The 26,156-nt window shown below is 43.7% G+C and overlaps 1 protein-coding gene across 1 annotated transcript; it reads left to right on the plus strand.

Annotated features, from left to right (window-relative positions):
* Positions 1-2,210: 2,210 nt before the first annotated feature.
* On the plus strand, positions 2,211-25,354 carry CCL28 (C-C motif chemokine ligand 28). Its single transcript, XM_056112228.1, has 3 exons — positions 2,211-2,321; positions 18,524-18,650; positions 25,162-25,354. The coding sequence occupies exons 1-3, from the start codon at positions 2,258-2,260 to the stop codon at positions 25,352-25,354; spliced, it is 384 nt and encodes a 127-aa protein (XP_055968203.1). The 5' UTR covers positions 2,211-2,257.
* The last annotated feature ends 802 nt before the right edge of the window (positions 25,355-26,156 follow it).

The raw sequence follows: 26,156 nt of genomic DNA on the forward strand, positions 1-26,156 counted from the left end.
GGGAAACTGGGGACATGGTGGAGGGAAATGGACACTGGTGAAGGGATTTGGAATTGGAACACTGTATACCTGAAAATTAATAATGAATCACTTTTTAACTGTAATTCACAGTAATTTAAAAGAAAAAATATTTTAAAGAAAGACACCCCTCTAGAGAAGTCAAACACCTCATGAACTCATTCATTTGTGGGATACAGAGAAACAAAACAGGGAGTAGACAACATCTAATGGTGACACGCCCCTTGGCTTTTGCTTGGAGAACTTAAATTAAAAAGGGTCAAGTGGGGGGGTGGAGGAGGAGGGAGAGGTTGATTATAAGTGACAGTGGCAGAGGATATTGGGCACATTGATGGGGATGAAGCTTCAGTAACTATCACATCAACACGTCAAACACTATTGTAAACCTCTTCCCTGAACTACAATGAAAAAGGAAGGAAGGAAGGATGGAAGGAAGGAAGGAAAGAAGGAAGGAAGGAGAAAACAAATAAACCCTTTTTACAAAGATGGCACCAAAAGCCAAGAAGGAAGCCCATGCCTCTCCCAAAGCTGAAGCCAAAGCTTTGAAGGCCAAGAAAGCAGTGCTGAAAGGTGCCCACAGCCACAAAAAAGAACACCTGCATGTCACCCACCTTCCTAAGGCCCAAAACACTGCGGCTGAGCAGGCAGCCCAGATGCCCTTAGAAGTGTGCCCCAGGAGAAACTGGCTTGGCCATCGTGCCATCATCAAGTTCCTCTGACCATTGGGTCAGCCATGAAGAAGACAGACGGTAACAACACACTGGTGCTCACTGCGGGTGTCAAGGTCAACAAGCACAGGATCGAACAGACTATGAAGAAACCCTGTGACATTGATGAGGCCAAGGTCAGCAACCTGAGCAGACCTGATGGATACAGGAAGGCGCATGTTCTCCTGGCTCCTAACTGACGCCTTAGATGTTGCCAACAAAATTGGGATCATCTAAACAGTCCAGCTGAATGAGCCTAAATATAGGATCATTTTTTTTTCCTTTTTGAGTCACACCCTGATATGCTCAGGGATTACTCCCGGCTCTGCACTCAGAAATTACTCTTGGCTGGTTGGATCTAACCAAAAGTGTGTGTGGGGCTGAGGGTAGGTAAAATGGAGAAGAGACTGCTATGACAATAATAGCTGGGAATGATCACGCTGGACAGGATCTGAGGGCTGAAAGTAGGTAAAGGGATATTCTTGATAACCTTTCAGTAGGAATATTGAAAATAACAATGCTCAAAAGGAGAAGGGGGGGGATAAATGCCTGCCATAGAGGCAGGCAAGAGGTGGGGAGGGGGGTGATGGGAGGGAACCTGGGGACACTGGTGCTGGGAAATGTATACTGGTGTGGGGGATGGGTGTTGGAACACTGTGTGACTGAAATTCAATCATGAACAGCTTTGTAGGGGTCTATCTCACAGTGATTCAATAAAAAAAAAAGGTAAAAGAGAAAAAGGAAAAGAAATTACTCCTGGCAGTGCTTGGAGGACCATATAGGATGCCAAGGATCAGACCCAGATCAACTGCGTGCAAGGTAATCTTCCTATCCGCTGTACTATCACTCTGGCTCCCTAATTCTTTTTTTTTTTTTTTTCACAAAAAAAGGAAGGGAGAGAGAAAGAGGCCACTCTACTTTCTTGCGTTTTCTGAATTTCTGAACAACCTCATTGGAATCAGTTTGACTGCAAACCAAGAACCAGAGTAGGGTCGGCTTTTCTTCGTATCATCTCCAGATAATTGTTTATGACTAGTCATTCTTGTCCCCAGATACTCCTGCTTTCAACAAGCTGTTTCAGAACGGATTCCTTAACGCAGCGGTTCGCAGTGACTGTCCCCCTGAATCACCAAGGGGGCTTTGGAAAAATTTGAATGATTGGTTCCCAGCTCCAAGATTCTGATTTGAAAGTCTGGGGAGGAACTTGTGTAGGTAGCTCCTATCTCCATAATATCTATGGTCCCCAGATTATTCCGACCTGCACAGCTAAATCACAGCCAGCCGGGCTGTCCAGCCACCGCTGACTCCTCAGATGGTGGAACCCATGCCTGGTCTTAGAGGCAGAGACCGGTCTGCGGGAAAGGCACAAGGAAGAGGTACCCCCCCCCCCCCCACCACCACCACCACCCAGCACCTCCCGGGGCGGCCTCCTGGCTCCCTTTGCCTTCCTGCGCACTCAAGGTCACTTCATCTCATTTCCTCGTCTCGCTGCCTGCGCTGCGGTGCCTCCCCGCGCTGTGTGACCGGCAGGAATGCAGCAACCGGCACTGGCGCTCATGGCCCTGGCAGCCTGTGTGTCCCTTCACTCTTCAGAAGGTGAGTGTGGCTTCTCAGGGCGTCCAGCAGAAGGGGGGAGTCGTGGGGTGTGCCTCGGGGTTTGGGCTGCACACAGCTGTGGCCGGGAGCCGAATTCCACTCAGTTGGAGGGAGGATTGCCATCTCCTCTTGAGAGAATAGCTCAGCTTTACTTCCTGAGCTCCAAGAAGCTTCTGAAGATCCCTTCTGTGACACTGCTTGTGGGATGAGGTCCTTCCACACCAGTGCAGCCCTAAACTGTTTCTTTTCTGACAGCGGTAGGATTTTAGCAAAATCCCCTGCCTTGCCCTCAACTGTTCAGTTGTCTGGGCAGAAGTGCATGCAGGCTCTGGGAAGATAGACAGGTTTGGCATTCTGCGTTAGTGTTTAAAAAATTGCAAGTTTTCAGAGTAAAATCAGCCCTGTGGATACCAAAAATGTGCAGCTCACCTTGAAGAAGGGAGGCAGGACAGAGGAGATTGACCCGTATATGTACTGTGGCAAAGAAAATGAAATGAAACTGAACTATTGGCCTAGAGCTGGAGTTGAGAACTGCTTTGGATCTCAGGCTCTCTAGGCTAAAGTATTTAGGAAGCCCTAAATAAAGGCACTTATGTAGGCACTTAACTCTTTCTCTGTTCTTTTCTTAAACTTTAACATGACTCAGTTCAGAACAGAGGGGAAACATAAGCTCAGGGTTTTTTTGCTTTTCAAGAATTGAGGCATCAGAGCTAGAGAGATAGTACAGTGGGTAGGGCACTTGCCTTGCATGCAGGTGACCTGACCATGCCCAGCACCCTACATGATCCCCTGAGCTTTGCCAGAATTGATCCCTAAGCACAGAGTCAGGAGTAAGCCCTGAGTACTGCCCAGTATGGCCTAACCTTCCCCCACCCCCAAACCAAGCAACATTTCAAACCTCCAGATTTCACACACGTACAAACTGGACTTCAAGCTTCAGCAGAAAAACCTGCTCCAACAACAGACATTCTGCGTCCCCTGGTAAGAGCTGACTAGAGCGGACCCAGCCTCTCCCAAGTGTCCTGCGCTTAAGTTTCCTGTCTTCGCTGTAACTACTTGGTCTCTGGAGGCATTTATTCTGGGCTCCAGTAGAGAGCACCAATGTGAGAAGCTTTGCTCCCAGTTTGGGTAGCTCAAGTTTTCCACAGAAAACTTCACCTGAGGGCAGAGATTTCTGCGGCAACTTCTCAGGCCTCTGAGGAGTCAAGAGAGGGATGGGCAGAGGGTAATGAGGAACACGCCAGAGACAAGTCCCAAAGAACTGAGTCCAGGAGGGAGAGTGGTCAGTGCAGAGAGATCGGGCAGCTTTTCACAGAGTTGTTCATAAAGGAACCACTGGTGATGATAAGAAAGGGAGGCTGAGAGGACCCCCTTTGGAGTTAGGCCCTGGGTTCATCCTTAGTCCCTAAGGGTCACAAGAAAATGACATTTTCACATTTTCTGAGAAACGCTTATTCTCTGTCATTGAAAAATGAATGCAAAAGGGTTGAAATGCATGTCTGGGTCTGAGAACAAGTGTGGAAATGAGAGGGACAGCCCCGTCACAGAGTGCTTGCTCAGAGATTGGGACTCCCAGGGAGCGAGTTGTGAGGGTGACAGAAAGAAGGCCTAAATAGGTGGCCTTGGCTATTGTTTCTGATTGGGGAAGTGATAGCAGTCGGAGAAATGTATTTGTTCTTCCAGCCATAAATGATTCCTTTATCTGTATGGTTTCTTAAGTGAGCAACTAAGTGAATGGGTCAGTGATTGGCTTTTCCAACGTGTTCTGTGTAAACGAGGAAGCATTTAACAGAATCAAAAGCCAGGTATAATCCCCAAAGATAGAGCACACATGCTGATGTGGCAGCTGGTTCCCAGACCTCAATATCGAGTCCATAGAATAATGTCTGTCAAGCATTCTTATAGGCTCCGAGCCTGGTCACATAGAGCCATTATCTCTAGGCTTTGTGTGCCTGGCTCTTTTATTTATTTTTTAATTTTTTAAAAAATTTATTAAATCACCGTGAGATAGTTACAAGCTTTCATGTTTGGGTTACAATCACACAATGATCAAACACCCATCCCTTCACCAGTGCACATTCCTTACCACCAATCTCCCCAGTATGCCCCCCTCCATTCCCTCCCCCTGCCTCCATGGTAGACAATATTCCCCATGATCTCTCTCTACTTTTGGTCATTACGGTTTGCAATACAGACACTGAGAGGTCATCATGTTTGGTTCTTTATCTACTTTCGGCACACATCTCCCATCCCGACTGATTCCTCCAGCCATCATTTTCTTCGTGATCTCTTCTCTATTTCATCTGCCTTCTCCCCTCTGCTCATGAGGCAGGCTTCCAGCTATGGAGCAAACCTCCTTGGCACTTGTATCTACTGTCCTTGGGTGTCTGACTCTTTTATTATACATCCGAGCAGCCTTCCACAGCAGCAAGTGGAAACCAGCTGAGCTTGCCTTCCTGGGTGCCCAGCTGACTTCCAACAACCTGCTTGCTCCCAGCCAGAAGGGTCCTTATGATTCAGATCCTTGTTTGGAACCTGCTGCATTCTGAAAGGGATTGAGCATCCCTGCCTCTGCCCTGTTGTGATGACAGACGGTAGCACAGTTGTTTGATGGTGGTGTTCTCCCACGCTTGACTGTACTCTGGAGATTGTCCACTGTCTTGAGTGGCCAACAAAGAAAGAACTGCCAGGACCACACCATGAGCAGCACTGGGGATTGTATTTGTGGCCTCAGACTTGCAAGGAAATATTTGCCATGGAAATATCTATCTTTTGTTCACTTCAGGCACTGGACTCTCGCTAGGGGGCGTTACTGAGAGTAGGCATTTATGCTTGAAAATTGTTATGTGCATTTGGGACTCTCCATTTCATCAGGAGCAGACAAGACCCTGAGACACTCTTGCTGATATGTGCCCAGTAACCTGCCCTTTGTTTGTCTCTAGAAGTGGCCTGAATCCAGTACCAGAGTTCTTATACCTAATCATGAAAATCTATACTGTAGTTCAGGGTTATTAATGTGCTTTTTCTATGTTTTGAGAAGCAGAGTATCTTAATAGCAATTCTCTCAATTTTCTATAAAGGGATCAAATATTAACCCCCTTAAAGAAAAACATTTCTTTTACTCCCAAAAGTGCTCAGGGTTTACTCCTGGCTCTGTGCTCAGGGACCACTCCTGGCAGAACTTGATGGACCATATAGGGTGCTGGGGATAGAACTCAAGTCAGACACATACAGGCAAACACCCTATCTGCTGTACTATCTCTCTGGTCCCAATTTCTTTCACTCTTGATAATTTGTAAATTCATTTATTATTACTTGATGTATAAACACAAAGCCATGTGGGAGTTCTTTAAAGCGTGGGTGTGTTCAGTGGCTGAGAACTGTTCCTCTGGCCGGCTGATAGCGACAGGCAAACAAAGCATTGGGGCCACAGGCTGGTTGGTAATCAGTGAAACTTTATTCTTGTCTCACAGCATAGTTATACAGAAATTGTGAAGGATGGGGGTACACATAGATGGGGTTTAACATTATCATAACAATAAACAAATGTAAAGCTCTCCTTCAAGGGAAGTTCTAGAAGATTAACTCAGGGACAAAATCTCATCTGGGGCTTCAACAAATCTAGATTATTAGGAGATCCACTCAAGGGTAGATCCATCTAAGGGTATATTGTTTTCTCTTTTCCTTAGCCAGTAATCTATTTAAACAATCATATTATTTCTAGTAATTTTGTATGAACAAGTAAGAGCTATATTAAGTTTAAAGAGTGGCTCTTCACTATAAATCCCAGACTACTATCCTGAGGCCAGGATAGTCTTTCCTAACCCCAGGGTTAGGAAAGGACCTCAGTAAGCAGGGTCCTTACTCAGTCATTTCTTTTTGAGTTATGACAGAGTTTGTTCTATGACTGTGCTCTTAACTTTTACTTCTTATGGTGCTTAGCCTTTTTCAATACCAGGGTAGCTTAAGACTTGCCTTAGGTCCATTCTTGTCCCTTGCCGGGACTCTCCTTTTGGGGGTGTTAGGAAGTAAGGGCAATTGAGACTTAAGTCAAGTAAATGTGAGATCCATTTACCCAGTAGTAAGTATTATTCAGAGTCAACTAACTCCTATGTTACAAAAGTATAGCATCAACTGCCTTTCTGTGTCTATACAAAAAGGACATTGCTAAACCATGCAAAGGACATAAAGGAAAGAGAAAAGCAATATAGGATTAGAAGTGCCTGATGGAATTGGGTGTACCTCAGGAGCACTGTGATGGGTGAAACTTAATGAACCTGAGATCACTGCAGGAGGAACAAGGACAAATCAATGTTATCCAATAGCCACATGTAGAAATACAGTATATGTATAGGTGGGTTTGGTGTTGAAATGTGTCTAAAACTCTATTATTAAGGCTCTGTAAATCATGGTTTCTAAATTAAAAAAATGTATAAAGCTATGCATATGTCTGGGTTGGGTAAATATCTCATCTGCAACTATATTTAGCACTGCACTGTCCTCCTGTTGTTCATCAACTTGCTCGAGTGGGCCCAGTAACATCTCCATTGTAAGACTTGTTGTTACTGTGTTTGGCGTATTGAATACATCATGGGTAGCTTGCCAGGCTTTGCCGGGCGGGCAAGATACTCTCAGTAGCTTGCCGGGCTCTCTGAGAGGGGTGGAGGAATCGAACCTGGGTCGGCCAAGTCGGCCATATGCAACGCAAATGCCCTACCACTGTGCTATTGTTCCATCGGCTGGAGCGATAGCTGCAACTATATAACCAAAAAAATTAAATTTAAAAATTTATTTATTTTACACTTTACACATTTTACACATTTTCTCTCTCTCTTTTTTTTTTAAAACATTTATTTTTTATTTATTTATTTTTGCTTTTTGGGTCACACCCGGCGATGCACAGGGGTTCCTCCTGGCTCTGCACTCAGGAGTTACTCCTGGCGGTGCTCAGGGGACCATATGGGATGCTGGGAATCGAACCCGGGTTGGCCACATGCAAAGCAAACGCCTTACCCGCTGTGCTATCTCTCCAGCCCCTACACATTTTCTCTTTACACTTTATATAAACACTGTGGTTTACAAAGCCGTTCATGATTATTTATTACAGGAATTCAATATTCCAACACCAATACCACCACCATTACACTTTCCCTATGCCATTGTCTCTGGTTTTCACAAACATTCATTAAGCCTGGTTCCAGAGAAGGACCTTAATAATTTATTTTATAATGATTGTTATTAATGATTTATTAACAGAATGATCAAAAAACGTTTTCTTAGAAGAAAGTTAGTGAAGATTGTTGTATCTCACCATGGATCCATTAAGTCCTTATATAAGAGATACCTAAGATATTATTACAGGTTAAGACTTTTGTGTTTATATTTTTTTCATTGAGATTGGTTGTCTTCTACATTTTATCTCATCCAATCTGGTGTGCTACTACTGGTTTACCAGTATTTTAGAGTTTGAGATGTTGCGCAGCCACATTTGCACTCCAAGAGATCCAAAATTTTTAATGGGGTGATACAGCTGAAATTAAAATTTTAACTAGATGGTGTATTTGCGGCATGTGCATGACTGCGAGAACTTATGGAAGTACAGGGAGATGGGGGGAAGGTAGCCCATCCCCAGCTCCATGAGAACCTGGAGATTTTGGTCACAGACCCTGAATATATGAGTTTCTCAGAAGATTAATTTCTGGTTGATGTTTGTTCTGAGCAGTGTGGTCCAGCTGGGGCATGGTGGTGATTGTGGAGTGTGGAGACTTTCAAGTGCCGGGCTCTGTTTGGGCAGGCACTAGGCTGTCAAAATTTATTTTGAAATAAATTTAAAGCACACTGCAAAGTCAAGGAGACCTAACTATAACATTAATTGATCAGTTAAGGTCGGACAAAACTAAAACCACCCTTTCAAGAACCCAGGACCTGATACCTGCGAGCTGCACTACCTCTGTTCTCTGCTTGGCTAAATTGAACAATCATTGGTATTACCTCCACTGTTTACCCCAATAAATATTTTATCATTTCCTCTTTGTGTTTGTTCGTGTGTGTGTTCTATCTTAACCTATGCATTTAATGCAGTTTTAAATTTGAAAACAAATAATACTGGAAGTGCGGTAGGGTGTTTGCTTGCAAACCAATGTGTCCGACCCGACCAACTCAGGTTTAATTCCTCTGCATCTCTAGGAGAGCCCGACAAGCTACTGAGAGTATCTCGCCCGCACGGCAGAGCCTATCAAGCTACCCATGACTTATTCAATATGCCAAACACAGTAACAACAAGTCTCACAATGGAGATGTTACTGGGCCCGCTGGAGCAAATTGACGAACAAAGGGAGGACAGTGACAGTGGCAGTGATGTTAATTATATTGTTTTGGGGGTCATACTCAATGGTGCTCAGGACTTATTCCTGGATCTGTGTTCAGGGATCACTCCTGGTCGAGTGCTCAGGGGAACATATGTGGTTCTAGGGATCAAACTCAAGTCTGCTAAATCCCTTTACCCCTGGACTATTTCTCTGACCCCCAGTGATTATTAACCCATGGATACTAGTCAGTAATAGACCTCTTCTTGCCCACTGCCCCATTATCTAGTTTTTCATTCTAACTTAATTTTCCCAGCTAGTTGGACAGTTGGACCCCAAACCTCAACATTATCCTCCTGGGGTTATATGCTAGCCTTCAGGAGTGCCCCAGTGGGGTGTGGTGTTTGTTCTTTACCATTCATAGCTGGACCTGATTCAACATTAATTTAAACACATAAGAACACGAACAGCATTGGGAGATGGGAAAGGAAAGGGTATAAGGAGTCTTATGTAGAAATAAGACAGAGTATTCAGTATTTGCTCATTTACAAAACTTCTCTTAACACTCTGTAATAACAAAAATGTTGGGGCTGGAGAGATAGTCCAGGGGTAAGGCACTTACCTTGCGTGAGGCACACCTGGTTAAACACCTGCATTTTCCCAGCATCTGACAGGTAAAGCCCCCAAATAACAAAAAGACTTTTAAAAGGAATCCTACCAACAAATAGGTATTAGAGTACTATGCAATATTTGATGTGGGAAAGGAAAAAGATACTCTGTTCTAGGCATTTTACTGAAGGCCCTATGTCATAAAATGGATTAAGAAGAAAGAAATCATTTATTTGAAGCTAATTTAATTGGACAAGAGAACCTCTTTAAGGAAACAAAGACCCAAAGAAGCAGGTTATTGTTTTCTGGGGGTTTTGTTTGCTTGTTTGTGATGGTGTCAGGGATTGAACCTGGGACCTCACACGTGCAAAACAGGTGCTCTACTGCTGACCTACATCCCTCACCCCAAAGAAGCAGTTTGAGCCGATGTTTATGGATGTAGTAAGTTGTGAGAGTGGTGAGTTGTGAAAATGTAATGAGACATAGAGATTTAGAAAAGGCCAGTAAACATGAAACTATGACTAAAAATAACATCCTAGAATAGAATTATTTGGGATGGAGAGGTAGAAATAAATAGACCCAGAATAGAATGATCCTGGGTAGAAAAGTAGAAATACATTATCTTAGAATAGAACGATCCTGGATAGAAAAGTAGGTTTCCACAAATTTCTCTTGGCTTCAACTTCATTTTCAGTGAAGTGATTCCACCTCATTTGACCCAGAAGGTAGGTGAATCTGAGGATAAAATTATCCTCAGATGCAGAGATTCAATGATTTCTTTTGATTTGAAGCACTGCCTCTTGCTTTTACAGGGGGCTCCTTGACAGTTTTCAGTGACCCTAGGCCACTCTAGAATAATTCATCCAACTGAGGCTGGAGCAATAGTATATTGGGCAGGGCACTTGCCTTTTATGTGGTAGACCTGGGTTGGATTCCTGGAAACCCTGTGTGGTCCACCAAGCCCACCACAAGTGATCCCTGAACATAGACTCAGGAGTAAGCCCTGAACTCTGCTGGGAGTGGCCCAAAACCAAAAGAAAAAAAGAAAAACAGCCAACTAGACTGAGCAGCTCAACTCCAGACCTTAGTGAGGTGGTGTGGCCAGGTCCTACAGCAGTGTTAGAGGCCACCAGGGCATCCCCACCAGGGACATGGTGGTCGTGTGGTGCCAGCAACAGAATGCAGAGCCTGTGCTCTTTACCTTTACATTTCTTTTTCTTTTTCTTTTTTTAATTGTTGGGTTATACCCAATGATGCTCAGGGGTTACTCCTGGCTCTGCACTCAGGCCTGGCAGTGCTCGGGGGACCATATGGGATGCCAGGGATCGAACCCAGATAAGCCACGTGCAAGGCAAACACCCTACCCGCTGTTCTATTCACTCCAGCCCCACATTTACATTTCTTAGATATTCATCATCCTTATGCCAAAAACAAAACCCCAAAACATCCTTTCTAATTCAGAGCAGAGGTAAAGTCAGTTCTAGACATAATGTTTTGTTTTTTTCTCATTTGGACACTATTTATGGGAGCCTCAGGCACTTGATAAAGGAGCTTATACAGAAGAAAAACATTTCTTGTGATGGTGCAAAGATTGAAACCATCCCCCAAACATCTGAAAAATGTTTCAAACACTTTCCTCAATTTGTAGAGTTCACACAGATGCTACCCACAGACTTTTCTGGCTGGGGTATCACTGGCCAGCGAACACAAAGGTTGATGTTCTGGGCTCAGCTTTTTTGCCTAACAGTTATAACACATTTTCCGAAAAACCCTCCTGTTTGTATGTTCCTGTTATTTCTGAAACTGTGGGTCAGAGAAGGATTGTTTTTCTGCATATGTCTGGGGGGAGGCGCTCTGATGGGCAGCAAGTGTTTCTTGCTATCAGCAGAATCCCTGCCTGCATGTCCTGGTGTTTCTGTCCTCTGTAAGGTGTTACCATTGGCCCTTCCCACCCCGCAATGCGGTTCACCCTCTTCCTACCCCAGCTGGAAGTGTACTTACTTCTCTCCTCATCTTGCTTCGCCCTTCATAGGAGATCCCCAGAGGCTCTGTTGTCTGGGACCCTATGGCCAGTCCTCCCAAATCAAGGGGGCATTTTTGGAGGGGTTAGGGAGGGCGCTGGGGGTGGATCTGGCACGTTCTCACAACATCCCACAGGTGATGCTCGATCAAGTTCACTAGGCAGGATGTCTTATTTGCAGAGGCAACACTGGGTCACTCCTTGGCAACACATATGGTCTCCTTGAGCACTGCTAGGTGTGACTCCCATCTCAGAAATAAATAATTTTTATATATTTCCCTCCAGGGTAACCTCCATTCTACCAGACAGGCATCTATTTCTGTAATTCTGGTTTTAAACAGACCTTTACCTTTCCCATGGGATTTCTAGTCAGGGGGTCTTGATGAGACTCCATTTCTCTAAAATCAACAGTTTTCTCCCCAACCAACTAGACACATATCTGAGTAAAATCTCTGTAGAGGCAGAAGAAACTCCAGCGAGGGATTTTGCTTTGCATTCAGCTAATCCTGGTTTAATCCCCGGCATCTCTTAAATTCCCCTTGAGCACTGCCAGGAGTGATTTATAAGGGCAAAGCCAGGAGTCACCCCTTAGCATGGCCAGGTGTGGCCCCCAAAATTAAAATAAATAAATATTTATTTATAAAGGAAATCAGGTCTAGGGAAATACTTGAGGGCCAGTAGCACATGCCTGGTATGTGCAAAAATCCATCTCCATGTCCTGATTACTAATGGGCCCTGGGGACCTTGGACCATAGCCAGGGTGACCCCTGTGACCTCCAGTACTGAAGACCCCAATAAACCTGAGTGTTAGCCTGAACCACCTGTCTAGCCGGCTGAGTATGAGTGGGAGTGGTTCCAAAGCCCCCAAGCATGCTTAGGAGACCTTCCAAAATAAAATGAAATCTTGGAGATGAATCAGTGGTTAAAGCGCCTGTCTAGCAAGCGTGAGACCCAGAGTTCAATCCCCGGTGCTGCCTCCATGCACTGAGCACGGGCCTGGTGTTTTTGCTGTTCATCTCTGGCAGCTTTCTAAGACCCCGGGGAACTCAAGAACTTTACGGTTCCACCTAAAGAGGAACCACCCGGAAAAGTGCCGAGGACAAGAGTGCTGCTATGTGAGCATCACAACTAGGTGCGTGTGTGGCCCCTGAGGGTCACCGCAACAACATCAGCAGAGGCAAGGAAGGGAAGGAGGGAAAATGACATGACCCAGAAATCCCTTCGATCCCTTCGATCAAGAAAAGAAATATTCTTTTAGGACAAAGCATGAGCGAACCGCTAGGGGGCAGTGCTAGCAAAAAAATCTGATCACTGCCTTGGACTGCCCGGATAGTACTGACGCTCAAGTCCTTGTACTCTTGAAGAGTTCATTTGGCCTGGTCTTTTATGTTTCTGCTGCCTCCTAGAGCATGAATCAGATCTGCTAACATCTAATCAATTTTTAAAATTATGTCTCTTACCTTTTGATTCTTAATAATGTCCTATCTCTATAGCTGACAAAGGCGATCCTGCTTGCTTGCTGCAAGATCTTGATTTGGTGTCAGCACTCACATAATTCACACGCTTAAATGCATGTGTTTTCCTATGATTCTTAATTCCCGCAAGGCTTCTGAAAGCCCATTTCCTGTTTTAATGGTTCCTCAGCTCACAGCTAGTAGCAGTGGTCTGTGAATTAGCACCTTGAAACTAGGAGCCCCTTCCCTTCCCCTCCCTCTCTGCCTCCTTCCCTCCCCTCCCCTCCCCTCCCCTCCCCTCCCTTTACTGGGTCACACCCAGCCATGCTCAGGAGCTACTCCCAGCTCTGTGCTCAGAGGTCATTACTGGCAATGCTTCGGGGCCCATGTGGTGTCAAGTCATCAGCATGAAAAAGATGTGCCCAGTCTACTGTGCTCTGTTCTTGTTTGGGTATTATATCTCCAGGGTTCAGTATAGAGATTCACTTTCACTCTACCTACTTGCTACTAATCAACTTCCTGTAGATTTGCCTTTTCTGGACGTTTCACATAAGTGAGAGCATCCAACCCAGGCCTTCCAAGTTTCACTAACAATCTCACAGCACCATGAGCAGACTGTTACTACAGATGCATTGTCACTATTTGCCTGCTTGCCTCTCATCAGCCTGCTAGACATCATCGGGGCAGAAACCATGCCTCAACTTCAACATTTCTAAGGCAGAACTCAGGATCTGGCATGGATCCTCGATAAATATTTGCTGAACACAAGCTATTTTTTTTTTTTATTAGTGAAATGACATGAGGTACAGTTGTAGATTTACAAATTTTTGTGCTTGGATCTCGGTCATACCCCGATCAAATACCCATCCCTCCACCAGTGCCCATTTTCCACTACCAGGATAATATCCCTCCCCCCCCCCATCCTCCCATCCCCCCATCCCCCCCTGCCACTGTGGCAGGGCATTCCCCCCTGTTCTCTCTCTCCTCCTGGGCGCTGTGATCAGCCAGAGAGGCATTGAGTGGCGAACATGTTCAGTCCAGTCTACTTTCAACCTGCATCTCCCCTCCTGGGAGGATCCTCCAAACACCCTCCACTTGGTGTTCCCCTTTCTATCTGAATTGTCCTTTCCCCTAGAATACCCAGCTGGCCTCTAAGTTATGGAGTAATTCTCCTGGTGTTGCTCTCAGCTATTCTTGGGTATTAATCTCATATTTTATTATTTTATATCCCCCAGATGAATGCTATCTTTCTATGTCTATCCCTCTCTTTCTGACTCATTTCGCTTAGCATGATACTTTCCATATTGTACCACTTGTATGTAAAGTTCATGACTTCATCTTTTCTAAGAGCCACATAGTACTCCATTGTGTAGATGTACCAAAGTTTCTTTAACCAGTCATCTGTTCTTGGGCACTCAGGTCTCTTCCAGTTTCTGGCTACTGTAAAGAGTGCTGCAATGAACAAACAAGTGCAGATGTCACTTCGGCTACACGTTTTTGCCTCTCTGGGATATATTCCCAGGAGGAACACAAGCTATTTTCCTCTTCCTTGGTTGCTTGCTGCAAGATCTTGATTTGGTGTCAGCACTCACATAACTCACACACCTAAATACATGCATTTTCCTTGGTTAGTGTCTAGTAGTTCTTTATATAAACTCCACACAATGAAACAAAAAGTCCCTTACTGGGTCTCAATCAAGTGAGAACAAGGAGATTCCTGAGGCATGGAGTAACTTGCATTGGGGGAAAAAAGTCATCTCCTTCATTCTGGCTGCTGAAGTAAACTGCATGACAGTTATTGGAACAGAAATGAAACTGAACAGCAGAAACAAACATATTCCATCATGGTCTGAAAGTTATTTGAGACATATTTTCATGAATGAATTCATAGAAATATGTCATTAACATATGTATGGAGACATAAATGAATTTTCATTTCCTGAGGGTGAAAAAAATCTTCATTGAGCCGAAGCTAGGGTATATAATAATTGATCTATGCCGCATGCTGAGATTGTTTCCAATGGGGAAGCTTGAGCTCTTCAGAAGTGGTGAGAGAGGCGATCACAGAGGAAGGGGAAGTCACTCTTCCTGGTATGGTGCCAGTCAATTGTGCATAGAGTCTCAGGGACAAAGATCACAGCATTTCCCCCAGATTTGGGGGCTGGAGATTACCCAAAGTCTTTGCAGAGCTGCTTGGACCATTGTTATTGAGAATCTTGATAAGAGCTCTGGCACTGTGCTCTTCTACCTGCTGCCTGGAATGCTCTGCTCTTCCTCCAAGGGCAGATGAATTTTGGCCCCTCCTTCAGGAGACCAGAGTTGGGTCCTCTGATGCTTACCGGGTCTTCCCTTCGGGAGAGTGAACTTTTCTAATCTTGCTTGAGTTTGTAGAACTCAATTTTTGCCTCTGGAGAGAGCACTGGAGGTCGGTAAAAACTGCAAAATTTGCTTGCTAGCTAAAAGCTTCCCCTTTGCTTTTATTTGGACCCATATATGTACATATTTCCTTAACTTTTCTTCCCTATGAATACTTTTTTGGAACAAAACCAGGATTTGTAGTTTCATACTGAAGCGCAATTTTCCTCTTTAATAATTGGTGAGAGAGGCGACATTAACATATGTAAACATGAATATGTTTCTACTCATCCTTCATTCTAGTTGGATGTGACATTATTTAATTATTGGGAAGCTTTTTTATTTGTTAGTTTTTGGTCTTTTGGTAGTACCGGCCAGTGCTCAGAGGTTATTCCTGACTGCACTCCAGGAATTACTCCCGGTGGTACTCAGGGGACCATATGTGATGCTGGGGATCAAACCCATGTTGGCTGCATGTAAGGCAAGCATCTTTCCCACTGTACTATCTCTCCAGCCACCATCTGTTGGTTGATTTTAAGAGAGTCTCTAATGTGCTGTAGTGAACAGTGGTGCATCGGTTTCGGGACTTGTGGAAACTTCCCAGAAAGACATGGACCAATGGGAGGTTGTCTTGAGCATTTCTGTTCCAGACTGTTGCTTCTCAGGACAGAAATATATGGTCTAATTTATTTTTGAAACCCCTTGTGAGTAGCATTGTGTCCAGAATATTTTAATTGCTCAGATGTTTGTTGGAAAAGAGAATAAATGAGAGGATGAAAAGATGATGGTTATGAATAGCATTTGTGCCCAGAGAGTGAGCAATAGGGATGTTGACAATCACACTGGCTCCTTCTTTACTCCATAGCTGTGGGGCAGCCTGACGTTTCTATGTGGGCCAGGAATGAACAAGAAACAGCCCCCACCCGAAGAGGCAACACCTGTACATGCTCAGCACTGACGCTAGAGACAGAGCCAAGGATGCAATGTTTTCTGTCCTTCCTTCCTTCTTTCCTTCCTTCTTTCCTTCCTTCCTTCCTTCCTTTCTTTCTTTTCTGTGAAGCAAGTTGTTGTGACTTACTTAGGAAGATGTGAGGGTCGTTCTCTCTCTCTCTTTCTTTCTTTCTTTCTTTCTTTTCTGTGAAGCAAGTTGTTGTGACTTACTTAGAAAAATGCGAGGGGGAGAGAGAGGGAGATGCACATGTTCAAAAGAGAACACACACTTCTTCAAAGAGTGAAAATAAGCAAGGAAACAACGTAGAGACAAGCAAGCAAGGTACATGTTCAAGGCAGAACACAGGTTTGAAGAGCAAGTCACGATCAAAGTATTTCTTTTGGTTTCTTTCTTTCTTTTTTTTTTTTTTGAGGGCTGGAGCAATAGCACGGTGGTAGGGCGTTTGCCTTGCATGCAACCAGCCCAGCCGATCTGGGTTTGATTCCTCCGCCCCTCTAGAAGAGCCCGGCAAGCTACTGAGAGTATCTTGCCCACACGGCAGAGCCTGGCAAGCTACCCGTGACGTATTTAATATGCCAAACACAGTAACAACAAGTCTCAAAAAAATGGGGATGTTACTGGGCCCACTCGAGCAAATCGATGAACAATGGGAGGACAGTGTTTGTTTTGTTTTTGTTTTTTTGCTTTTTGGGTCACACCTGGTGATGCACAAGGGTTACTCCTGGCTTTGCACTCAGGAATTACTCCTGCGGTGCTCAGGGGAACATATAGGATGCTGGGAATAGAACCAGGGTCGGCCGTGTGCAAGGCAAACGCCCTACCCTCTGTGCTATGACTCCAGCCCCTCTTTTGGTTTCTTTTGCTTCTTCTTTTTTTGGGGGGGATCACACCCAGAGATGCTCAGGGGTTATTCCTGCCTCTGCACTCAGGAATTAACCCTGATTTAACAACCCCCCTGGCAGTGCTCAGGGGACCATATGGGATTGCCAGGGATTGGCCAACCTGGGTTGGCCAAGTACAAGGCAAACCTGTCAACTGTACTATCACTCCAGCCCCTCAAACAATTTCTTTTAACTCCTAATTCATGGGCTAGCTTCTATTGGCCATTATGAGGCCACTACCTACAGCCACTGGTGGCTATAATTTCTAAATTGTTAGGAGCTTAAAAATGTTTTGAATGATTTTTTTTTGGTGTAGGACTTACACCTACTGCCTCACATATGTAAGGCAAGAGCTTTACCACTAAGTCATATGCCCAGGCACCACTTTCTAAAATTTTAAGTAGAATTTACTGCCCACTAACAAGAGATTTCTGTGTGCACATGGCATGCCAGACTTTGTATACACACACACACACACACACACACACACACACACACACACATATCTTAGCAGCAGAACAGATTCCTTTAATATATTTGAGCACTCTCTTCTCCTTATATCTGGAACATGCAAGATCCTCCCACTTGATCTCCTGCCCCTGACACTCTTCCACTTTAATCCTTGGTAATAACTGCAATGATGGGTTTTCTTAAAACCTTTCTCTTGCTCAGATGTTTAATGATACCCATAAAAGTCACAAGTTAAACACCTAAGGACGGTAGAGATAAGGGCCAGGAGGATCACTCCATGGTTTGGAAGCCAGCCTCATGTGCTGTGGGAAAAGGAAGTTGGGATGGAGAAGGGATCAGTAAGTAAATGATAGTTGGAGGGATCACTCAGGATGGAATACGTGTCCTGAAAGTAGACAAGGGATTTTAAACTTGATGGCCTCTTAGTATCCGTATTGTAAATCATAACACCCTAAATTAGAGAGACAGCAAGAAGGAATGTACCTGCCACAGGGGGAAGGGGTGGGGGTGGCGGGAGGGACACTGGAAACAATGGTGGTGGGAAATGTGCACAGTGAAGGGATCATTGTATGACTAAAAGTAATCATGAAAGTCTGTAACTGTGTCACATGATGACCCAATAAAAAAAGTCACAAATTAAACCTCCTTAGACTGTCATTCAGAATCTCTGTCTCTTGAGCATATCACAAATCCTCATAGCTACTGAATGGCCCATTTTTTTCTCATATCCTAAATGTGCCTTGGATTTTCCAGTCTTAGTAGTCTTGATTCTGCACATCCTTTTGTCTGGAAAAGGTTCTATCTCTCCAACATCAAATGTTTTAAGATTCATTTAAGTGCATGCCGAGCAAAACTCTTTTAAACTGCACTGGGGCCCAGGAACTCTTCTCTTAGCGTGGGACAATCTTGAATGTGACTAACCTATACCTCACTAGTATTGTTTTCCTTAATTCTTTTCTTGACTCTGTCTTTGGTGGTACTCAGTGTTTTGTTTCTTACAAATACAGAGTCTCTGCTGGAAGTTATAGGCAGCTTCTGGCCATGCAAACAAAGTCTCCCCTCCACCTTTTTTTTTGGGGGGGTCCATCAGATGAGAGCCAGATCATGGTTCTAGAAACAGCAAGTCTGAACCTTTTCTTTCTGTTCCTCTTGTAGCCATCCTTCCCATTGCTTCTAGCTGTTGCACTGAGGTTTCACATCATATTTCCAAAAGGCTTCTGCAAAGAGTGACCATGTGTCGCATTCAGAAAGTGGATGGGGACTGTGACTTGTCTGCTGTCATGTGAGTACTTGCTATCCCAGGGGTCTGATGATCAATTCCATGATCATTTCTTGAGCTGAAGGACAGCAGGCTGGGACATCTAGGCTGAATACACCAAATACACATCATCATCAAACTAAGGGGGTTGAGGGAAGACATTTGACCTTCATGCTCGAGATTCTCTGGGGTGGACACACAATTCCTCTGCACTAGAGCCCCCCTCCCTTGCTTGTTGGGGACAGGTGTCAAGAACCCCAGTAGATGCCCAATAATGCAGCTTATACCAAACCCTGTATATATTATATATTCTCCCTATTTAAAAATTATTTATTTTTGGGCTTGGGGTCATACCCAGTGATGTTCAGGGGTGACTCCTGGCTCTGCACTCAGATATGGGATGCCAGGGATCAAACCTGGGTCAGCTGCATGAAAGACAAGTGCCCTACCCACAGTACTATCACTCTAGCTTCTTCCCTATGCATTTAATCTATAAAGGAAACACAGTAAGGGGACAGGAATGTGGCTCAACTGGTAGAGCACAAGTCTTGCATGTGTGATAACCTGGATTCGATCCCTAGTATCACTTGCCCCTGAGCACCACAGGATGTGACCCCAACAAGAAGCAAGAAACATTAAGCACCATAAAAGATAAATGATAGGGGTTGGAGCGATAGCACAGCGAGTAGGGTGTTTGCCTTGCACATAGCTTACTGGGGTTCGATTTCCAGCATTCCATATTGTCACTCAAGCACCACGAGGAGTAATTCCTGAGTGCAGAGCCAGGAGTAACCCTTGTGCATTGCTGGGTGTGACCCAAAAAGAAAAAAAGATAAATGATAATAGACAATAATAATAAAATAGAGCAATTATGACAGTGCACTGTAATAAAAGTTATGTTATGCAATCTCTCCATTTCTCAGAATTACTATACATAATCTTTGCAAATGGCTCACTGAAGCCACAGGAAGAAGCTCTACACATCAGTGGGGGAGACCATCGTAGAATATGGGGAGATGCTGGACTCTGGCTGTCCTGAGTCCCACAATAGCCTCTACTCCCCATGCAGTAATGCTGTGCATAAGGCTAGAGGCTCTCAGCTACCCGATACTGTTCACTATTTCCCTAAGCAAAAGAAGGAGGCAAAAGTGACTTCTTTCCGTATCTTTAACTGTAAATTTAATATGTGGGTTGTTGTTGTCATTTCTACTCTCCAAACAGCCATTGTTGTGCCTGAGTTTCAGATTCCCAATTATGGAGAGAACCAAGTCAACACACAATAATGCAAAAGCAAAGGAACTTTATTACTAGCCCGAGCCATTGCTAGCTCAAGCTGAGTCCAAGTCTCATCCAGCACAGTGGAGTCTTGATAAGAACCACGACTCCAACTCACAAGCAGTTTGTATAGGGTTCAGAGTTAAGAAGCAATTTATATACTGGTCTATTTTTAGCATTGACCATATTACAATGGTGGTCAGCAATTAGGCAATGGTTAACAACAGTTTCTAAGGAGGGTACAGTGACCCCTAATGACCGGCCAGACCCAACTGCCCAATTCCTTATCTCAGCAAATTACTCAACTGGGAGTTTACCAGAAACTGCAAGTTCTGGTCTGGGGAAACAGAAACAGAGGCCTCGTTGAGATTTAATGTTAGCTGCAGCTTGTCATGGCATCAGTTTCACCCTCACACCATGTCCCACCTGCTAGCCTGCACACATGTCCTCTTTCCTTCTGATTGAGCTGCTGCCTTACTGGGAACCCTTCCATCCTTCTCTACCCTGTTTCCTCAGCACCCCTCCTCCCCCCCGCCCCTAGGCAGTTGATCCAAAGCTTTACACTGAACATGGGGGTGTGGCTAAGGAGGTGTCTTAGTTTACCTGCTGCCATATGCCGAGTGACTGGCACAAGTGGGAGGGGGGTCCAGGTCTCCTGGTCACACAATATACCTACAAGCTTGCGGAAGTTACAGTCTCCCATATGAAATGAAATATACATGCACTCCCCAAGGCCCATTGCATTCAGCACCAGATTGTTGGTAGGCATGCTGACATGCAGATTTCAGGCCATGTAAGGCTCCCAGTAACACAAATGAGGCACTCGCTTTTTTACCCCTTCTTGGGATATAGATAAATCCATTGATTGTTCCTGGGAAGTCATTGGAAGCTCTTGATGAATATTTGTAAACTTTTGTAAATTCAACAAATATTTGTTGATTCAAGAGTGTGTCCCAAGCACCATCCTAAGATCTGGGCGTGCAGCAATGACAAGATGTCTTTAGGAGATCCTGATCCACTGAGGTTTACAGATGGTTCTTTTTTTAAAATATTTCATTTTATTTACTTATTTATTTATTGCTTTTTGGGTCACACCCGGCAATGCATAGGGGTTACTCCTGGTTCTGCACTCAGGAATTACTCCTGGCAGTGCTTAGGGGACCATATGGGATGCTGGGAATCAAACCCGCGTAGGCCACATGCAAGGCAAATGCCCTACCTGCTGTGGTATCGCTCCAGTCCCACAGATGGTTCTTGAGACGGACCCCCTTGCCCACTTTCAGAGGAATCCACGCCCATTGTCCAACTTGGAGATGCTGCTCCTGCCGAGGCTCTCACAGGCTCAGGGAGAGTTTGCAACATGTTCATTGCTGGACTTCCATTATGCCAAGGGGCTGTGGGCTCACAGAAATTTGTGGGTTGAATACGTGAGCATCACCCCCACCTTTCTTGTGCAGAACTTTATAGATCTTACAAGATTCTTAAAGACGATCTGAGATCTGGGGCTGGAAATACAGTACAGTGAGTAGGGTGCTAACTTTGCAAGTGGCTGACCCGGCTTCAATCCCCAGCACCCCATAGGGTTTTTCTGAATTCCACCAGGAGCGATAACTGAGCACAGAGCCAGGTCCTGAGTACCTCTGGGTGTAGCCCCAAAACAAACAAAGAATATCTGAGCTCTCAAAAAGAGTAAAAGTCATACTCAGGATTAGATTTTGAGGAAGATAGCTCTTCACCCAGAACATTCCTCAGCCTAAGTGTCTGCATGGGAGAAAGGAATTATCTTATTCATGGCCTACTGAGATCCTATAGGTTTTTAATTTAATCTTAATATATAGTGCTGGCCATAGTTGGAGAGAAAAGGTAGTTTCAAAGGTAGTTGCTAAACAGACCATACTTGGAATATTGGAAACTTCTGGATGTCTGTGTCAGGTCCACCAAGCTGAATTCAGTCCTGTGCTTGAGGCTGCTCGGGCTTCTCTCAGAGACGCTTGTTGCCCATTTGCAATGGTCAGTACCATTTCACCTTCATAGTAGGTGTCGCTTCAGACTAATGACACTACGGAAGCTGTAAAGGTTATCACAGGACTTTCCAGGAAGACATGAGAAAAGAATCAGAAGTTTCTGTGTGTCTGTACGAATAAGAGAGAGATGCTGGGGACTGGAGACCAATGGCAACAAGTTTTTCAGAAATGTTTCTTTGTGATAAGCCAGTCCGAATTAGAAATTGAAAAGTATAGAAACAGAAATGAAGTAAATCCTCACCTTGAAAAGAGAAAACATGATTTAAATAAATCTTCAATTTCATGTGGAATTAATTTTAAGTAGATGAAAAATATGAGCCAATCACTTGAATTCGAAAATATTTTGTTTGAGGCTTGGGATAGGGTTCAGAGGTAGAACATTTGCCTTGCAATTGTGAAACCCTGGGTTTGATTCCCAGCACTACAAAAACACACAAATAAAAATATTTTATTCAAAGGAACCAAAGAGATAGTATCATAAGGCATCCGTCTTGCATGCACTGGCTTGTATTGGATGCTTGGCACCACATATAGGCCTGGGAGCCCCATCTGGAGTGATCCTTGAGCTCAGAGCCAGGAGTAAGACCTCTGCACAGTCGGGTGTGGCTCAAAAATTAATCTATCTATCTATCTATCTATCTATCTATCTAAATATCAAGTACAAGTTTGTAAAACTGACCTCTCTGTGACTCTGTGACTGAAAAGATAGTATAGCAGGTAGGGCACTTGCTGTACAACACAACCAACATGGGTTCAATCCCTGGCATTCTATTTGGTCCCCTGAGCCCAACTAAAAGTGATCCCTGAGCAGAGAGCCAGGAGTAACTCCTGAGCACCACCAGGTGTGGCCCAAAAAAACTAAAAAAGAAACAAAAAACAAAAATATTTTTAAGGGACTGGAGTGATAGCACAGTGGGTAGGGTGTTTGCCTTGCACGCGGTCAACGCGGGTTCAATTCCCAGCATCCCATATGGTCCCCCGAGCACTGTCAGGAGTAATTCCTGAGTGCATGAGCCAGGAGTAACCACTGTGCATCGCCGAGTATAACCCAAAAAAGCAATAAATAAATAAATAAATAAATAAATTGGCTGATTCTTTAAAAAATAATAATAATATTTTAAAAATTGACCTCTGATTAGCAACTGAAAAAGTCCAGGTCTGTCCTCAAATAAGATGAAATTTCACTATGTAGTGCTTTTTTAAATTATAGATTACAGATATTCTTGTGTTTCCTGATTTTCAGCAAAAAACTGAAAATAAAGACAAAATTGACCTTGTTTTTAAATAGTTTTACTGCAGAGTATGTCTTTTCTTGTTCAAAATGTTGTTTCTTAGTTCTGCCTTTGTGGAATAAATTTAAGGTTTAAAATGTATCATTTTATTGTCTTGTTTTAAATTTTTGTTTAGACTCCTCAATTCGCAAAGTTGTCTACCATAAACTTTTGGATATATAATGTCCCACCTCCAATCCCAACACCCCTTAATTCCATTACTCCTCCCACCCCCAATATGAATCCTTGATAGATAGATTTTTTCTTCTTTTTTATTGAATTGCTGTGAGATAGTTATTAAGTTGTTCATTGTTGGGTTTCAGTCATATAATGTTTCAATACCCATCCCTTCACCAGTGTACATTTCTCACCACCTATGTCTCTCATTTTCCTCTGGTCACCCTCCATCTGGCAGCCTGCCTCTATGTCAGGCACTTCTCTCTCCCTACCTCTCTCTCTCTCTCTCTCTCTCTCTCTCTCTCTCTCTCTCTCCTTCCTTTTTTTTAGATACTTCCTTAAGTTTAATTATTTGAGCTTGGGTCCCATGTTTTCAGTAGTGTTGGGTATAGGGGTTTAGGTATAGACAGATACCTGCATCAATACCATAGAGATGCCCAAGGTCCCTGACCCTTTCCTTTGCTACTTCTGGACCTCTTCTTCTTGCTTCCCTCTTTCATCTCCTTCTTCCTTGACATTTTTGTTTCTGTAATCTAGAGTCAAAACTTTGCCCATCTTTGATGCTCCTAGGTATGTTTTTCTGATTACCACAGAGTAGTGAGAATATCTAGTGTTGAGACAAAGTATTTTAGATGCAAAAATATTGGTAGTGTCTGAAAGATAATTTCCACACATGTATTATTAATTACAATGAGCTCATATGAATTAACTTACAGTGAACTCATTAGGTTGCTTTCCTTTTCTGCCTAGAAATAGGTTCATTGTTTCATGCTTAGAAATCATCACTATAATTGGTGAGGTCTGAGGCAGCTGCTGCTAGTTGAAAATAGGACCCGAAAGACAGTACAGTGAGTAGGGTGCTTGCCTTACACATGGTAAACCCAGATTCAGTCCCTGGCACCATATACAGTTTTCCCTTAGAACCACTGAGTGTGGGAAGAAAGGAAGGAAGGAAGGAAGGAAGGAAGGAAGGAAGGAAGGAAGGAAGGAAGGGGAGAGAAAGAAAGAAAGAAAGAAAGAAAGAAAGAAAGAAAGAAAGAAAGAAAGAAAGAAAGAAAGAAAGAAAGAAAGAAAGAAAGAAAGAGGGAGAGAGGGAGGGAGGGAAGGAAGGAAGGAAGGAAGGAAGGAAGGAAGGAAGGAAGGAAGGAAGGAAGGAAGGAAAAAAGGAAGATCTTAATTGTATGGTAGACGTTTATGTGGTTTAAAAGAATAAGAAACTTCTGCAATATTTTAGCTCATTTTATTGGAAACAAAACCAGATTGTCTTTAGATTTCACAGTTGATTGCTGACTTTCTTCTGTAAGCAAGATGATTCTCAGATGACTCTATGAGGATCATACCACCACAAGAAACAAGAGAGTGGGACACACACACTCAAGTAAAAGCTAACCAGTGCCATGAGACTCCAGTATGGGAAAGGGACATTTTACTGAGAGGCTCTGAACAACTTTTCCTGAAGAGGATGTGTTGGAAAGGGCAGTAACAAATAACTTGATTTTATTGGATGAAGTTTGTGTCCAGAAAAAGAACTGATTTCACCGGGTTTCTCTCCTCCCCTCCACCTTTCTTCTCTCCATCCTTCCATTATTCTCTCTTCTCCCCTCTTCTCTCCCCATTTCTTTCCTCCATCCTTCAATGCTTTCTATAGAGCACAGGCAGCAGAGTCTATCATGCTCAGATTCAGGATTTGGTTTCCCTAAATGTGGGAAACACAGCTGAGTTTCACTTACTTGTATTTTCAGTCAATAACTTTCTTTTTTTTTCTTTCTCTTCTTTCTATCACCACAGCCTTCACATCAAACACAGAAGAATCTGTGTCAGCCCGCATAGTCGTATTCTTAAGCAATGGATGAAAGAACGAGCAACCAAGAAAAATGCTAAAGGCAACATTTGCCTTAAGAAGAACCACCACCAAAAGCAGAAGAGTAAGGTAGCACAGAAGGGCAGGCATAAAGCCCACGGCCATAAAACTCCTCATTAGGGTCTGCAAATGAATGGAGGAAAGCAATTCCTGGAACAAAGTTGGCCATGGTTGGTAATAAGCTTGTTATCTGAATATTCCTTATTGGAAGCCAAGAGGGCAAAACAAAATCTTTTTTTTGAAAGAAATTATTAAAGAGTATGAATATATATCCAATAGTACACTCAACTGAAAAATAAAACACAAAGATAATAATACTTATCTTTAAATAATATTTTAAGAGCAACATATGATTTCTCCAGTATTTTTATGATGAGGTTTGCCAGACCTATTAAAAAAAATGGGAAGAATGCATGATGACCATTTTACCTACATGTATTCCAGAATACAAGATACTGCCCCCTAGCAGGTTGCTGGAGCTATCCAGAGAGCAGTAGTGACCTTGGGTACTACAAAAGGGGAGCAGAGGCACTTTCTGTCTGTTCCCTTAAAGAAGGTGGAATTCCAGCTTAATCAATGGCTGAATAAATAGCAGTACTCCAAGAAGAAGAGGAAGAGAAAGAGGAAGAGGAAGAGGAAGAGGAGGAGGAGGAAGAAGAGGAGGAGGAGGAAGAGGAAGAGGAGGAAGGAGAAGAAGGAGAAGAAGGAGAAGAAGAAGAAAGAAGAAGAAGAAGAAGAAGAAGAAGAAGAAGAAGAAGAAGAAGAAGAAGAAGAAGAAGAAGAAGAAGAAGAAGAAGAAGAAGAATTATTTTCTGGGAACAACCTTAGCACCCAATAATAGATGACTGCAAAAAGAAAATAAAACTACACAATGGAATACTAAGCAGCTGTTAGGGAAAATGAAGTCATGAAATTTGCTTAT

Source organism: Sorex fumeus, unplaced genomic scaffold (assembly GCF_029834395.1).
Source record: "Sorex fumeus unplaced genomic scaffold, SorFum_2.1 ptg000015l, whole genome shotgun sequence".
Lineage (NCBI taxonomy): Eukaryota > Metazoa > Chordata > Mammalia > Eulipotyphla > Soricidae > Sorex > Sorex fumeus.

Excerpts from the sequence above, each read along its gene's own strand:
- CCL28 (XM_056112228.1), top strand. The coding sequence starts at position 2,258 with ATGCAGCAACCGGCACTGGCGCTCATGGCCCTGGCAGCCTGTGTGTCC. Across the intron at positions 2,322-18,523 it reads GTCCCTTCACTCTTCAGAAG|CCATCCTTCCCATTGCTTCT; the intron begins GTGAGTGTGGCT and ends TTCCTCTTGTAG. Across the intron at positions 18,651-25,161 it reads TGTGACTTGTCTGCTGTCAT|CCTTCACATCAAACACAGAA; the intron begins GTGAGTACTTGC and ends CTATCACCACAG.